Genomic DNA, 15,860 nt, shown 5'->3' on the forward strand with positions numbered 1-15,860 from the left:
TCCACCTGGGTACGTCTAGATCAATAATAGCTGAACATCTTACATTATACCATGTTAATGGAAGGTCTATGGAAATTTCCATGCACATGTCTAGATCGATTATAGCTGAACATGTTACATTATACCATGTTAATGGAAGGTCTATGAAAATTTCCATGCACATGTCTAGATCGATTATAGCTGAACATCTTACAGTATACCATGTTAATGGAAGGTCTATGTAAATTTTATCTTACATTATACCATTTTAATGGAAGGTCTATGGAAATTTCCATGCACATGTCTAGATCAATTAAAGCTGAACATCTTACATTATATACCGTCTTAATGGAAGGTCTATGGAAATTTCCATGCACATGTCTAGATAAATTGTAGCTGAACATCTTACATTATACCATTTTAATGGAAGGTCTATGGAAATTTCATCTTACATTATACCATTTTAATGGAAGGTCTATGAAAATTTCCATGCACATGTCTAGATCAATCAAAGCTGAACATCTTACATTATATACCATGTTAATGGATGGTCTACGGAAATTTCCATGCACATGTCTAGATCAATTATAGCTGAACATCTTACATTATACCATTTTAATGGTAGGTCTAGGGAAATTTCATCTTACATTATACCATTTTAATGGAAGGTCTATGGAAATTTCCATGCTCATGTCTAGATCAATTAAAGCTGAACATCTTACATTATATACCATGTTAATGGAAGGTCTATGGAAATTTCCATGCACATGTCTAGATCAATTATAGCTGAACATGTTACATTATACCATTTTAATGGAAGGTCTATGGAAATTTCCATGCATATGTCTAGATCATTAATAGCTGAACATCTTACATTATACCATGTTAATGGAAGGTGTATGGAAATTTCCATGCACATGTCTAGATCAATTAAAGCTGAACATCTTACATTATATACCATGTTAATGGAAGGTCTATGGAAATTTCCATGCACATGTCTAGATCAATTATAGCTGAACATGACTTGTTACATTATACCATTTTAATGGAAGGTCTATGGAAATTTCCATGCATACGTCTAGATCATTAATAGCTGAACATCTCACATTATACCATGTTAATGGAAGGTTTATGGAAATTTCCATGCACATGTCTAGATCAATTATAGCTGAACATCTTACATTATACCATTTTAATGGAAGGTCTATGGAAATTTCCATGCACATGTTTAGATCAATTATAGCTGTAAATCTTGCATTATACCATGTAAATGGGAGGTCTATGGAAATTTCGATGTACATGTTTAGATTGATTATAGCTGAAAATCTTAAATTTTACCATGTTGATGGAAGATCTATGGGAATTTCCATGTACTTCTGGATCAATTAAAGAACATAGATATACATGCATACTCAATCATGCATTTCACCTTTTTTTAACTCTTTGTATCTCCTTCTTAAGTACTGGACAGACTCCTTTCTTAGTTTATCATTCTCGTCTAATTCGATGTCAAAATAGATTATACTTTCTTTAGGAATTTCGCTGGAAGTCCATCCAGGCCATGATACCCACTTTCCTTTGTAAGTACCTTTTAGCCACTCCACAGTGAACGAAGAGTTAGTGACTTCCTTTACCTTTGCCAAATGGGGAGGTTTGTAGTTTCCCTCAAGATTAACCGCAACAATGCAACCTGGCAGAACTCCTTCAAAGTTATCTACCTCGGTGACCACAGCTCTCTGCCTCCTATAAGCTCCACTGTACACCTGAAATTGTAATAAATTGAGTCAATTGTGAAAGCCATAATTGATAGGCATTTTAGTGTGTGTGCGTGTGCGTGTGTGTGTGTGTGTGTGCGTGCGTGTGTGTGTGTGTGGTCACCTAAAGGAAAATTCAGCTGTGGCTGAGTCAGCATCTGAATAAAACACATGATGGAAAGGTTTGGTGGGCACGTACACCAAAAGGCTTTGGCCAACTTAAAATAGCTACAAGTTTGCATGAGTAGGAGGCTTAATTGAGTTGAGCACACATTGTATGTCTTAATTTTGAGCATAAATCACCTCTCGCACAGGAGCAACTTGAGTTCTGACCATATCATCCACATCCTCAGGGACACCTTCAGGTTTTTGCCCCAAAAAACCCACACTATTCCCAGCAGCCTCCAATTGTTTTTGTCTTTCTTTAACTCTTTCCTTATTTGCAATGATTTCTTTCAATGGCCAAGCAACTGTCCTTTCTGGCGGATGTCATCTGGTATTGTCAGGGTCAAGTAGTGATGCCCAATCTTCTTCATGTTGTTCCAGAAACAATCTTGATCTGAAATACTTTTCAATGTCTGATCTGAGCCGCTCAGAAGCTCAAGCTTCTCTGTATCTGGAGCAACATAATCTGGTGGGACATCTACACTTATTTCTGCATCAGCCTGACATAAATAATAAAAATTCAATCATTAAAAAAACTGTAGCAAAAACACTTATCCCGGAAATTTCATATTTGAAGGACATGAATGAGACTAGAGAATGAGATCAGACCTAAACAATAAATAAGCTTCTAATTAGTAACTTCATTACAATAATACCATCAAGCTGTAACAGAGATCAGTTTGCCATTTTTCTAATAGCACTTGTCATTGTTACTAATATTATTATTATTATTATTACTATTATTATTATTGGTCAAGCATAATGCTAAGAATTAAAATGTAAGATAATCATACTCCAGCTGAGCAAAACAGGTATTATCTTCAGTGTATAAACAGAGTATAATTATCACTCGAAAGTATTGTTGGGATTTTTTGTTTTTATTTATTCCGGCTCCATAATGTACATCAGATATTTTCACTCACTTTCACTATAGTTAACCACTGTTCTGGATCAGGGTCTACTGGTTTCCAGTTTTCCTTTTTGTCACTCCCCCAGTTCTTGTACTGCATAACGACTTTTCCTGAAGGAGCTTTTGTAAATTTAAAAGCATGAGGATTTGAGATGTTGTGGAGCACAGTTGAAAAGGGCGACATCCACTCCTTCACAGCAAAAACATGTTCAACCTCTACAGCCTTTGGAGTTGGGGTGTAACAACTCTCAAAGGAGGTCATAAGCTCTACCAATTAACCAGAGAAAACATTTTAAGATATTGTATCCATCCATATTATACTGTCAGGAGAGGATAAACATAAATCAATTGAAGGCTTAAAATATAATTGTATAAACATGGCCATGACTCAATAATTATACCAATCTACTCTTCTGCAGATATTTTGATTCTTTTCATTTTGTTTGTTAATTGGATAACACCAGCTTACATATCAGGTATACATGTCAAATATGGCAGGTGGTCAAATTATAAAAGATTAATTCCTAACAGTCATTTTCCAAGCTAAAAGTTCACTGATTGCATTCTTCCTAACAGTACCTTTAAAAGTTCTTGTGTCCTTCTTTACCAGAAATTCAGAAAGCCTGTAAGACACAATTTAATATGACTATCAGTTAACAACAACATATGTGCAAAATTAGAATTTTGAAGCTGGCAATTATAAGTATCATCCCAGCAGTGAAACTTTGACTAAGTATTCGGCAGCATTAACAAGATGGTTTTGCAATGTAACTATTCTCAAAGATAGTTTCCCTCTCAACTTAATTCAATGAAAATGAAATTCTCAGATTCTTACTTGTTAAACATCTGGTCAACAGCTTCATGAGTGTGACCAACCATTAAGAAATTTAGTTTTACCTGTAAAGACAAGAATTGGATTTGAAGGAATTTTTGTTCATGATCACTGCCATCCCCACCTCATAGTGCCAGTAGATTGTTGCAAATCATTAAATACAAATTATTAGGATAAACTATATTTCATTTAAGTGTATCACTTTTCAAACTTCATTTCCTTATGAGCAGCGGGTACAACATACCTTAACAAAAATGTCAAGCTTCACAAGAAGGGCTAAAAAGTTGAGAACAAACTGATTTTTATTCTCTCTCCAACAGTTGTCCATTTGAAGGTACAAGGTATCAGGCAAGTCTTCTCCCATACTTTGCAATTCCAGGAGTAATATGTTAATGGTGAGATTTGCATCATGGGGATATTGAAATAGGTCAAAATAACCTTTAGGCTGCCTCCCATGGTTTAACACACCAGTCAAATGGGTCCGGAGTTTTCTTGCATTAGCATATGCATGTGCAATAACTACTAATCGTGGAAGGAGAAGTTTTGCCTGATCCATACCATCTTGTGCAATACATGCATATTTTTGTGGATACTTTTTAGCTTTTTCCCTGTGGTGGTAATACACTTTTCTCTCTTTCCTACAAAAAAAAAAAATGTTTCATTACAGATATTTCAGGAAACAGTTAACATTTAAAAACACAAGCAATGTGTCTCACTGAAATTAATTTAGCACTTACATTTGAAGATCATTATGGAAATCAAAAAGCTTGTCCAAGTATTTCCGCACATCTTTATCTTGAGCTTTTCTCTTTTCCTCACCCAATACTGTGCAGTAATCACATCTTGTAAATCGGTTTACCTGCAGTAAACAACAGTTTCTTTGTACTGAAAATTGAAATGTCACAAGGAATCAATTATCTGAACCTTTAGAGATATTGCTTTGATGTAATGTATTGTTATTTTGCAGTCTGGGGTTATTGTAGTCAAAGTTGCATGAAAACTACATCTGATCCAGGGATTTAAAACAACAATTGTTCTTAGTATATCGTCAATTATACATAACCATTCAAAACTAACACTACAAATTCAGGAACTTCATATCACCTTGGGTATTTTAACAAAAGGAAACACATCTCTCAAGAGATGACAAAAAGTACTGTAATGGATGACATCTTCATTCTCATCTTCCATATCAGCTTTCAAATAACCAAACATGATGGTTTTGTCCAGAAAGCTTGGAAGATGCAATGCTCCCGTGTCAGGCATCTTATCGCCAATCTATGTGAAACAAGAAGTTGTTGTAAAGTTGTCGTTGTAAAGATTTATAGCACACAAACAAATCAGTTCAGGTTACTAGGATTTCTGTTAAACTATGGCTGAGTGCACTGAGGAGTTCAAAGTAATCAGTGCAATATATTGTGAGGGATACTTCTAGAAGTTTGCATTAAGACAGGCTCACATCTAAACAAAATGCCAAACGAAGTTCGTTTTATTGTCGTATTCTGTTTTTTTTTTCTTCTTTTTTAAGAAGTGGAGAGTGGAGACGCATAGGACTTAATTAGCCACCTTTGCCAGGTCTGTCTATGTACCATGGTTCAATGAAGAAGCAATCAATCTTAAGGCATTGCGTTGATCAGAGCATTCATTACCCTTTTGAAGAATGCTTCCATCCAAGTTTCGGCCATGAGTCTCTTGTGACTTAAGTTCTTGCTCCTTGATTTTTGCAAAACTCTCACACCAGCGTGAAAATTGCGAAACGTTTCACTTAAAGCTGCTGCGCTTAGTCCAAAAACCACGCGGTATGCTGTACTGCATACTTTGTATCCACTAAGATAATAAGGGATGCTTTGAAGGTCACTATAAGGAAACAAACATGAGGAATCACGATATAAAGAGATGGTTACAAATACGTTTTATCTAATTTAGTCTTATTAATGATTTAGACAATCTACGAGAAGAAACTTGTTGGTGAAACTAAAGGAAAACATAAGATGTACTGTACCTTTTATTTGGTTTGGCATGCATCCATAGCCAATCAAGTACGATCTGCCTTTTTTGCAGCGAGTTATTGCCCTGAAGATTCGTACGTATCATGCACATCTCTGCAAGATCCATGACTTCCAAGCATTTCTCAGCACAACATCCAGATTTTGTTGCTATAAATATAAAGAAACCCACAGAATGATGAATATCTCTGAATCCAATTGCTCAAATATCCGTCAAAATCACGAGCGCGCTCTTGGATCGTCTAAGAACCAGGCCGAGTAATCGCCTTCGTGCCTTAATTTTGCAGTAAATGACTGTCGATCGCAAACAACAAAACAGCGAACGGCGGAAACAAATCACCCAAGTTTCCTCTCTCTACCAAAACGTTTACCCTTCCCCACTTGTTCTGCTCTATATGGCATAGCCAGCAACGAAATAATGGCGGATTGGTTGGTTTTTTTTTTCTTTTAAGTCGTTACGCTGTTCGCTGTTTTGGTGTTTACGTCCACTCTGTATTTCGAACCCAGTTTCTCTAGTAAACGACACTCAGGAATGCGTGACGATATGTCATTGGGAAGTTCGTGATACTTCCTTATCTAATTATCACAATTATCACTTCTTTGGTTAGAGCCTAGCCTAGCCTCACCTTCTTTCAAAGAAGCAGCATGGCACTTCTCGCGATCGCAACCTCCAGGTTTTCTCACTTTACGAACTTTCCCTACGGCAGAAATTAAACGTGTCTCTTTGTTCACGAGGCAAGAAATTTCAACTTCTCCTTTTTTATTATTACCACATGCATAATTTGGTTAAGATGACAACTAAGAAGGTATGATGGAACTTTCTAAATTGCAGACAACTTGAATCTTTAACAGATATTTTTAAATCAGAACTTTAAATATGTTATATTATCAGGTCAGGCATTCCTTCCACCTTCCCCGTACATAGTAGAACTGAATAACAAAAATTACGTAAACTCGGCTCTTCATGTTACAATTCTTGTTAACATCAAAAAATTTATCAAAATACATCGAAATGCCTTTTTCATTGATCCTCTAATTTCCCAATAGATGGTAGTTTATAGATTAGGGCGTCAAGATTGTTCCAGTATCCTGGTTGCTGTATTATGGATTTGTGACGCTCCCCTTTGCAGTGCAAATCCAGCTCACTATCTAGTACGTGCTCTTCACAATGTCCACAATAAGCCTTTTTACTTGCTTTGTGTGCGCCGCCCAAAGCCCGTTTGGATTCCCGGTCTTCCTCTACGTCTAAAGTCGGAAACTTGTCAAATTCTTTGAAAATGGGGCAAAACCTCCTGGACTGATCTTCAACTTTGATAAAATGAGGTTTCAGTTCTCTAATTTTTGCGCGTTTCCGGCGTTGGGTTTTTGAGGTCAGTTCGTTCCTATCTCGTTTTTCACTTTGGATAAGTCGGAAAAATTCCCTTTTGGAATACACTGATATGTCGTTTTTTTCAGCGACGTCCACGATTTTACCATCATATGAAACAGTGGAGGGAAAATACCTGGAGGAGCTCTTAACTGCTCTTTGGCCTCGTGAATGGATATTGAATTGTACAGACGGTACAAGCTGGCAAGCAGTTTTCCGGCTTTTCACAACGAGATCTGTTACTTTGAGAACATCAAAGAATTCCTCTACTTTTCCGCCTAGATCAACTACAGTGTTTCTGAATTGAGAATTACTATCCTCAAACATAAAGAAAAACGTTCTGTTTTTGAAGTTAGGGAAGAGTTGATTAGAAATGTTACCTTCAAAGTTGCCGCTTCTCGCCTTGCTACCGCTGAAGCTTTCATTTTCAGAAAGGACCACATCGTTATCGTCCTCACAACCTGCATTGCTAGAAGTTTCTACTTCTTGCTCTTTAGAAGCTCTGTGCTCAGGCGAGAGTGGTGTTTCAGCTCTTGAAGAGTCTGACGATTCGTACCCGATCGAGGCTTCCCTTTTCCGTTTAGCAGGCGTGCTTGATAAGAGAGGTTGAAATACTTCCACGGCTGACTCTTCTATTCTAGTAGCTCCGCTCTCAAAGCTTTCTTCAGTTACTGATGTTTCTACCAAAGGCTCTTCGGCGAAACTTGAAAGAATCGAGAGTGACAGAGGCTCTTCTGCAACCGAATTAGAGTAATCCATATCCATAGCCGTTCATGTATTACTATTTCAGTTTGAAAAAACTAACGATTTCTTCGACAGCGTGGTTCGGCTGTCGGAAATTTCAAAACTCCTACGTCATCGGGCATACAAAAGAATTTCGAAAAGGGTGTGTATATCAACCAATAAACAAACGATACGGGCTCAAAATTGTCGTCGCACATTCTTCAGGGTTTATGCCGGTCAGCTATTTGACAAGCCAGGCTCAACAAATTCAGTTAGTGAAAAGATATGGCAACAACACGTAGTAGAGGGTCCTCACTACCTTACTCGAAAGAAGGAAAAAGGGAAAAGCGGCACTATTCCGGCAGAAAGTGGTATTTCACGAAAGCAGAAAACGGAGAGGTACGCACGCTGCATCATCACAATAAATCACCCATTCTAGCGCAGGGTGGCACTGATCCTGGGTCTGTTGTTCACATGAAGCCCGCGAGTGAAGATCTAAGGAAACCGTCAAGGTAAGTTCGTTTCGAGAATTCTGAAAATTTTAATCTTTAGTTACAAGAAAAGAGAATTTGCTCTGAGAAAGATCATGTTGAGTTTGTACGAGATGAAGATCCTTTTTTATCGTGCAATAGAAAAATAAGATCGAGGAGAATAAATGTTCTCGAGTCTGAGATTAGCTGCATTTAATTTGGCTTCCAAAAGGTTTGCACTAAGTAAACTTGGCCTGTCTATAGCAATGGATTTCCCTCTTTCGGCGTTTAGCTTACTCTGACCATTCACTCTTAAGTTTTTACTACCTATATACCGTAATCAAAGAAAATAATTTTAGTTTAGCTGCTAGCTTACATGAAATTTCCCACAAAAATTTAAAGCGTTTCGGAATGCGAGCACAATAGCAATCAATGTGCAACACTTTTCAAAAATAGCGCAAGAAAGTTCCGTTTCTGGTCTTCGTTTCCGCCAAACGTGTTTGGATAAGCCGGCGATGCCGCATTTTCAATCGAATTTACTTTTCGCACCAACGTATTTCCTAAAAGATAAGGTAAAATGGTTTTATGATATTTCACAAGGCATTCATTGTTTCTTAGGTAAAATACAACTCGGAAAAAAGTCTTCTTCTGGACGTTACGTTCTTAAATCCCACCGACGACCTCAATAAACAGTTGTACCGAGAAATTTCTGACATTTCAAGATTTGGAGAACAAGTCAGAAAATTACTTGAAGTAGAATTCTTCCCCGTGTCAAGTTCTGGCAAACGACCTGCGAGTAGTTTCTCTACCAGTGGCTGCGAGGAAAATCAAGCCAAAAAACGGCGAGATGAGAATGAATCAAACACTATTTCGGCACAACCAAGTGAACAATTTTCTCTTGGTGCTGAGACCTTGTCGATTACGGCGTCTACGTCGACAAACGTAAACGTGAGCGCCAGTGTCTCATCTGTATCCGGTGCATCTACATCTTCAAGCGAAAGTGGAGATGAGCCAGTAATGGATTCGTCACAGCAATGCTACGCCATATCTTTGCGTGAGTGATTATTGTAAAGCTTTCGTTTGGTGGGAATTCGAAATTGTTCATTACTGAATTTTTATGTATATTGGTTCCTAAAGTAGCTCATTTTTGTGCAGGGCCTCGAAAAGTTCTAGTATCGAGCTTAAAAGCCCCAAGGAAAGATTACACACTTCGGGATCTCGATGAAGTGTTTGTGAAATCCCTCGTGACCGAATTTAAGGATAATGAGGTCCCTTTTGGTCAAAAGCCATTGTTGGCGATAATCAAAGGCGTTTCAAGGCCAAACGAATTCAAAGAGGACAAGCTTGATTCATACGAGTTAGAGGTGATCGGTGGCAACCACCGAAGAGCGGCCATGCAGGCTATGCTAACGGAAGATCCGGAGAATATCAAGTATAAATACACGGAGGTCATTTTGTTTACAGGTTAGTAAGCCAGAGCTTTATCTCCGCACAGGAGATTTTGCTATGAAATACGAAGCAACACAATATCAACATTTTTCCGTCACGCTCTTTTGTAACACTTCTAAGTCCTGATCACGAAATTATGGATTATCTTATAGAAATGCCAAAAAAAGACGTGCTGAAACTTGCGTTCAAGCACAACCGGATGGACCGCTTCCATCATGAAATGACTTCTCAAGAAAAGGTACTAAGTTCTGCTCTTTCTAGAAATTTGTCTCATTTCATGTATGTTCTAGTCCTCTTGTGCGGTCTAGATACACAAGCAGAGAGAAAGTTATTTTTTGTCTTCGTAATATTTCTTGGGTACAATTTTTTAACGTTGTTGTCCCATTTTAATCAAATTGTTTTCTTGGGCTGTCTCGCTAAATACAAATGTAGTCCGTCAATTTGTAATAAAACCAGTATTAATGATATGGCTAAAGTGTAATGAATAATTTATGTCATATTTTTTAAGGTTAAGCTGTGCCATTCAATTTTAAGAGATTAGTTCAAGGGACAGAAGACAACTGAATGGAGAAACTACTGCAGTTCAGTTATTAATTCAAAGGTAAACTAATTAACTCATATTGATAAGGAATAAATGAAAAAAAGCATCCAACACTGCACTCTTTTGTAGGAGTCTCTTGAATTCATATATCTGCTTAGCGGATTCCAGGAGCCAGCCTTCTCCGCCTTAGAACAAGTGTTTCTGGCATATGAGAAATTTGAAATAAAGGACCAGACGAGCAGCGTCTCTCAGGCCAAAAAGTTGCTTTCCGGAGCGGTGCAACAGCCCAACATCGTTGCCTCAAAGTTCAAGTGCCTGAGGGGACTGGACACTGAACAGCTAGCGGAGCTGTTGGGGAATTTGGCGGATGGTAAACTGTCGTTTGCAGAATTAAAGGAAAGGGCAGTAGAGGTAAAAAACACAGCAGCTCTGAAGGCGGAATTCGTAAAGAAAGCTGGCTGTCGATCATGGAAGGAGGCGGAAGAGAGGTATTCATTCAATATAACAGTTTAACAACTTCGAAACTCAATTATTACCACTTTTGATTACACTTTTACTTAAACACAAAGTTTTGTTCATGTGTCCATGTCCATTGTGATAAAAAATTCTTACTTCGAAATGCATCTATCAATTTATGATCCATTTTCTGTACAATGGCCTTGTTTTAGAATAGTGATATAGTTCAAAAACACTAAGCTCAAAGCCACAAGATAAATTGCCAAGTACAGTTTTTTTATCATAATTTTTTTTATGGAGAGGAGTAATTGTGCTCTTACAGCTTTTTACTTTTCTTGGCATTAAAGGTTTCCCCATTTCACTGGACGCGATGTCCTTCAGCCGTTTATCAGCACTGTCAAAAAGGGGAAGGCAAGTGCCGATTTCATGGCACTCGTCGAAAGAGCCCTTCAAGCTGAAGTGGCAGAAGAAGACAACGGTATAGTTCCTACAACTAATAGAAGGCGATAATAGGTGCAAGTTATTTAGGAAATTTTGTCACTTTTGGTTAATTACCGTACCAACAGCTTAGAAATGACACAGAAGAATGTTTCTGCGTCGAAAGCAATCAATGCTATCACTTTAAACTGTACTTATATGGCTTCTTTTCCTCTTTCTTTCAGATCGCTCTATAATTTCGCGCATCAATGGGCAATTTTATTGCGCAATTTATTCTGAGGATCATAATGTCTCTGCCGTATCACTGAAAGGAATTCCCTTTGGTGGTGCTGATCTAATCATTATACAGAAACAGAAAGTAAGCTCAGCGCTTGTTTTTTTTTTTTTCTTTTTCTTAAATTCTCTTATAAAGATTCTTACATGCAAAGGAGGGTATTGTTGACTGCTTTTAATTTTTCAAATTTGACAACTTTCCAGAACTGGAGTGAGGAAAAATTAAAGTCTACTTTAAGGCAGATATGTGGCCTGAACACAAGGCTAAAGATGACTCACTACATCATTGTTGTAAGAGAAAGAGATGAATCCCTTACACAAACCCTGGAGGAATGTACCCCGGGAGGGAAGGCTTACACATTGTATGTTGCCTGGAGTAGGATGTCCGCTAAAGGTAACACTTTCTTTGTTTTTGTCATTTGGTTTAGAAAATTTCCAATTTCCATTTAGTGTTAAGTCTTAATTTAGTGATAAATTAAACGACTCAGTGTGGCATGATAGTCTCTGAATGCTTAAATCTCTTGCAAACAGCTGGCCCTGGACTGACAGATGTCGTCGAAAAAAATTGTGTCATTATTGTTGGCACACCATCGAAAAGTGCCACAAATTGGTTTGTGGCTGAGAATGAGTTGGACCTCATGCAGCACATCATAAAGCTTTTCGTGCCTCCAAGAGGGATTGTATTAGAGTTTGGACACTCGTATACTCTGAGTAAGACACAATTATACAAACAAAATGTAGTAAAGTTGCACATTTTACAGACATTGAGTCCTTTATTTTCTGTGCCATAATACAGTTACGAAAATGGTTAATGGAAGTGAGACAAAATTGCTGACTTGCAGTAGCCTGCAGTCAAAACATCTTTAAACAATGCCAATAGCTGCAAAAGGTAATAACTTGTTTATCCCTTATTTTTATGTTTCAGTGAGTTCCTGCCTGAAACCGTCGGTTCAAAGGAACGTGAACTTATTATCCGTATATAATGACGAGAAGCCTGTTTCTGGTTTTAGGAAAGAAGCTGTCACACTGAGCCGTTCAGCATGCGAGGGATCAGGGTCCAAAGATAACGACGAGTAGAGAAATTGCTTTGCAAGACAATCGAACTGAATGTAGATTTATAATCCCTTCGCCGGAAAAATTGTTTGAGTGAAAGTTTCGAACAGATCAGTCAAGAGTCATTTCAATGAGGTTAACCGTTAGCCGTTAAAAAGCAAACAAATTTCGCCGCAAGGCAAAAAGATTGAAAAATTTTGACCGTTTGTCTTAAAAAAAGTCTAGCGGGAGATTTGTTTTCATTTGAACGCAACGGAAAGAAATTTGCCGTTAGCTGTAAAAACCATTACCCTATTGAGACACTTTTATCAAAGAACACACTTGAATAACAATTGGGTAAAATTTTTGTACTTACTTCGTGACTGGGTATGACATGGAAATTTCCATGGACCTGCTTTTGACACGAATCAGACGCTATTTTGAAAATCTGACTGAGTATTACATGGAAATTGCCATAAACCTGTTTTGAAAAGGTATTTCGGACGCTAAATTTGAGTCAGTATTACTTATAAAATTCCATGCACCCATTTTGGGCTAAGAAAGTTTGAAATTATTATAGTTTTTTGCGTGTGAAAGAGTATTACACGGATATTTCCATGTACCCGCTTTGGTCAGGAATGTTTGATACTGTTTGTATACGTGGATAATAAGTATTACATGGAAATTTCCATGGATCATTTTGGTGAGGCACTATCCGGCACAATGAAATCGTAAAAGTATTTCATGGAAATTTCCTTTTACCTGTTTAAATTGGCTTAGAATGATTGATACTGTTTGTATACGTGAATAAGTATTACATGGAAAATTCTATGTACCCTTTTTGCCCAAGAACGTTTGAAATTGTTATTTTTTTTTTAACGTTAAATGAGTATTACATGGATATTTTTATGTACCTGTTTTGATTAAGAATGTTTGATACTGTTTTGTATCCGCGAGTACGTATTATCTGTACATGGAAAATTCCATGGACCCGTTTTGGCCAAAAGTGTTTGAAATTAATTTTTTTACGCGTAGATGGGTATTACATGGAAATTTCCATGTACCCGTTCAATTTTTTTTTTTTTTTTTACGTTTAAATGAGTATTACATGAATATTTTTATGTACCTGTTTTGATCAAGAATGTTCGATACTGTTTTGTGTACGCGAATATTACATGTACATGGAAAATTCCATAGACCTGTTTTGGCCAAAAGTGTTTGAAAATATTTTTTTTTATGCATAAATGGTTATTACATGGAAATTTGCTTGTACCCCTTTCAATTTTGTTTAACAATGATTGATACTGTTAAGTATACGTGAATGATTATTACATGGAAATTTCCATGGCCTTTTTGTGTGGCACAATTGTATTGAAATCATAAATAGTACTGACAAGTTTTCTTCTCTGAAAAAGAAATCGACATTTAAATGGTTTACTTAACCATTCGAGGGACATATGTGCCGCTGTTTGGGCGAGCTATCATAATATTAGGGTATCGTTCACCACTGATAACTGGGAAAGTAGACGCAAACATGCTCATTTTTTTACTGTTTAGTAACAAGTTGAAAGAAACCAATTAAACTTTTTTGAAATTGACTGAAACATATATAAATTTGGATGGCCGATTGAGTCACTGAAATTGTTGATTCAGCCGTGAGTCTTAGTTCATGGACAGCCGCTCGGTGATGTTGGCGATTCTTTGCTATAACCTTAGTAAGTAGACCATGGTAAAGTTTAATTTTTTTCCAAATTTCTTACTTCAGAAAATCTGTACTTAAAAAATTACGTGTTTAAATTAAACAAATGGGAATCTCTATTCGAGTGTAAACATATATCTCTCTATTTTCAGCCGCAGGTTGGGTCTTTTGTGGCTTTTAATCACATCACATTTTGGGTCAGAAATGCTAAGCAGGTTAGTAAAAAATATAATTATCATCTGCCTCGAGGGGCCAGAAGTGTATTTTTACTGTAAAGAGAAAATTTTAAAAAATAAATAGATTTGCATAAGTACTGTACAAAATGGAGCAAATAAGGTCGTTTATGGTCGTGAACAATACTTCACGGTCGTGCATACGGCTCTATGAGAAGTCAAATTCAAGAAGACAGATGAAAAGCAGCTACTGTAGTTATTTGAGGAAACGGTTGGAAATTGAGTTAGGTCGAGTTAGGCAAGAAAACATGTGGATCAAGGAGGCTCATTTTGCACATTATGACCTCTAGCCAAATATTTTCCTATCCTACCCTTCCACTCATACAATAAGTAAGCATATGAAACCTAGAATAACAATTTTTTGATGGTTAGTTATTTTATACTCTAAGGTTGATCATTATTACATTTAGAGTTATAGATTTGATGAGAAAACATTGGAATTGGCTGAGGTTGGAATACTCGCAGGGACTCAAACTTCTTGTTTATTCCAGGCTCTTCACAAATGTTTACTTTTAAATTATTTATGTGCAGACTAACTCTATGGTAGATATGTGATCATAAATTAAGTAAGTTTTTCTGAGTACAAATACCGCGTGATGTTTGTGCTCGTCTATGGCGTTATTTGTACTCTACGGAGTGTAGTTGGATAATAAAGGAAAGTATCACCTTTCAGAATATCTCTTGACTACTGCACAAATAATCGTTGTCAGTAGCACAGAAAATGTACAGGGAAAGTATAGAGAATGTGCATTCATTAGGGTGGAAAGGGTTTCTAAACATCTAACGATTTACTGTGTAGTACTATATTATGTAGCAAACAGGTGATGGACTGGGAAATAAATAAACTTACTGCTAATGGGTGTTGTTTTGATGTAACGCTTAACCCTATAAACTAATTGAAAGGAAATGTGAAGCAGCTGAGCGGGACAATTACACTTTTCATCTCAATAAGGAAAGAATCGTTAAGAGGGCAGTCCATTCATAAGGTCTCTCCTACAAGTCTGGTGGCTTTATATGTAGATAGAAGACTGTAAAATCTCAAGGGTCATTGAGCATCCATGCGATCATTCATCGTTTCAAGATGACCTAAATAACCTGGTTTCTTGGAGTCGACTAAATCATATGAGCTTCAATACCAAGAAATGCAAGTTAATGCGGATTACCAAGAATCGCTCGCCTATTCTTGCTCCTCTACAACTGGGTGGTACCACCCTTCACGTTACAGCTGAATTTTCAGATATTTGCTTGCTAACTAACCACAACCTGTCCTAGAACTCTCGCATAGATAAGATTTCCAGTAAGGCGAACAAAGTGCTTGGTTTCATAAGAAGGAATTGCAGAGATTTGAAGGATGTTTCAACACTAAGAACTCTATATTGCGCTCTGGTTAGGTCACAGCTGAAATACGGGTCTGTTGTTTGGTCACCTTTCACTGCGAAGTATTACTAAATTGGAAAGAATACAGCGACGTGCAACAAAGTTCATTCTCAAATCTGATGATGACTATAAAGTTCGTATTTCTAAACTTAATTTA

General features: G+C 37.1%; 2 protein-coding genes and 2 pseudogenes across 3 annotated transcripts in view; 1 reads left to right on the forward strand and 3 right to left on the reverse strand.

Moving 5' to 3' along the window:
* The window catches only part of LOC148718067 (uncharacterized), a 6,478-nt pseudogene extending 226 nt beyond the window's left edge, over positions 1 to 6,252 (reverse strand). The window contains exons 1-10 of the transcript XR_015994642.1: positions 5,643 to 6,252; positions 5,290 to 5,497; positions 4,745 to 4,918; positions 4,378 to 4,499; positions 3,885 to 4,278; positions 3,644 to 3,705; positions 3,388 to 3,431; positions 2,822 to 3,075; positions 2,037 to 2,398; positions 1 to 1,742 (exon numbers count right to left, since the gene is read on the reverse strand). The exon at positions 1 to 1,742 is cut by the window's left edge and continues 226 nt beyond it. The product of XR_015994642.1 is annotated as an uncharacterized LOC148718067 (transcript). The remainder of the gene's footprint in view (positions 1,743 to 2,036; positions 2,399 to 2,821; positions 3,076 to 3,387; positions 3,432 to 3,643; positions 3,706 to 3,884; positions 4,279 to 4,377; positions 4,500 to 4,744; positions 4,919 to 5,289; positions 5,498 to 5,642) is intronic.
* LOC148718064 (uncharacterized) overlaps positions 1 to 15,860 on the reverse strand; it is an 82,273-nt pseudogene that overhangs the window by 29,140 nt on the left and 37,273 nt on the right.
* Positions 5,663 to 8,229, reverse strand: LOC148718068 (uncharacterized). The gene is made up of 2 exons (XM_088743161.1): positions 6,273 to 8,229; positions 5,663 to 5,796 (listed from the first exon to the last, which is right to left on the reverse strand). The coding sequence occupies exon 1, from the start codon at positions 7,775 to 7,777 to the stop codon at positions 6,668 to 6,670; it is 1,110 nt and encodes a 369-aa protein (XP_088599287.1). The 5' UTR covers positions 7,778 to 8,229; the 3' UTR covers positions 5,663 to 5,796; positions 6,273 to 6,667.
* LOC111340111 (uncharacterized) lies at positions 8,261 to 13,992 on the forward strand. The gene is made up of 9 exons (XM_088743162.1): positions 8,261 to 9,259; positions 9,361 to 9,669; positions 9,807 to 9,892; positions 10,325 to 10,683; positions 10,999 to 11,129; positions 11,314 to 11,447; positions 11,567 to 11,756; positions 11,894 to 12,073; positions 12,288 to 13,992. The coding sequence occupies exons 1-9, from the start codon at positions 9,223 to 9,225 to the stop codon at positions 12,437 to 12,439; spliced, it is 1,578 nt and encodes a 525-aa protein (XP_088599288.1). The 5' UTR covers positions 8,261 to 9,222; the 3' UTR covers positions 12,440 to 13,992.

Source organism: Stylophora pistillata, chromosome 13 (assembly GCF_964205215.1).
Source record: "Stylophora pistillata chromosome 13, jaStyPist1.2, whole genome shotgun sequence".
Taxonomy (NCBI): Eukaryota; Metazoa; Cnidaria; class Anthozoa; order Scleractinia; family Pocilloporidae; genus Stylophora; species Stylophora pistillata.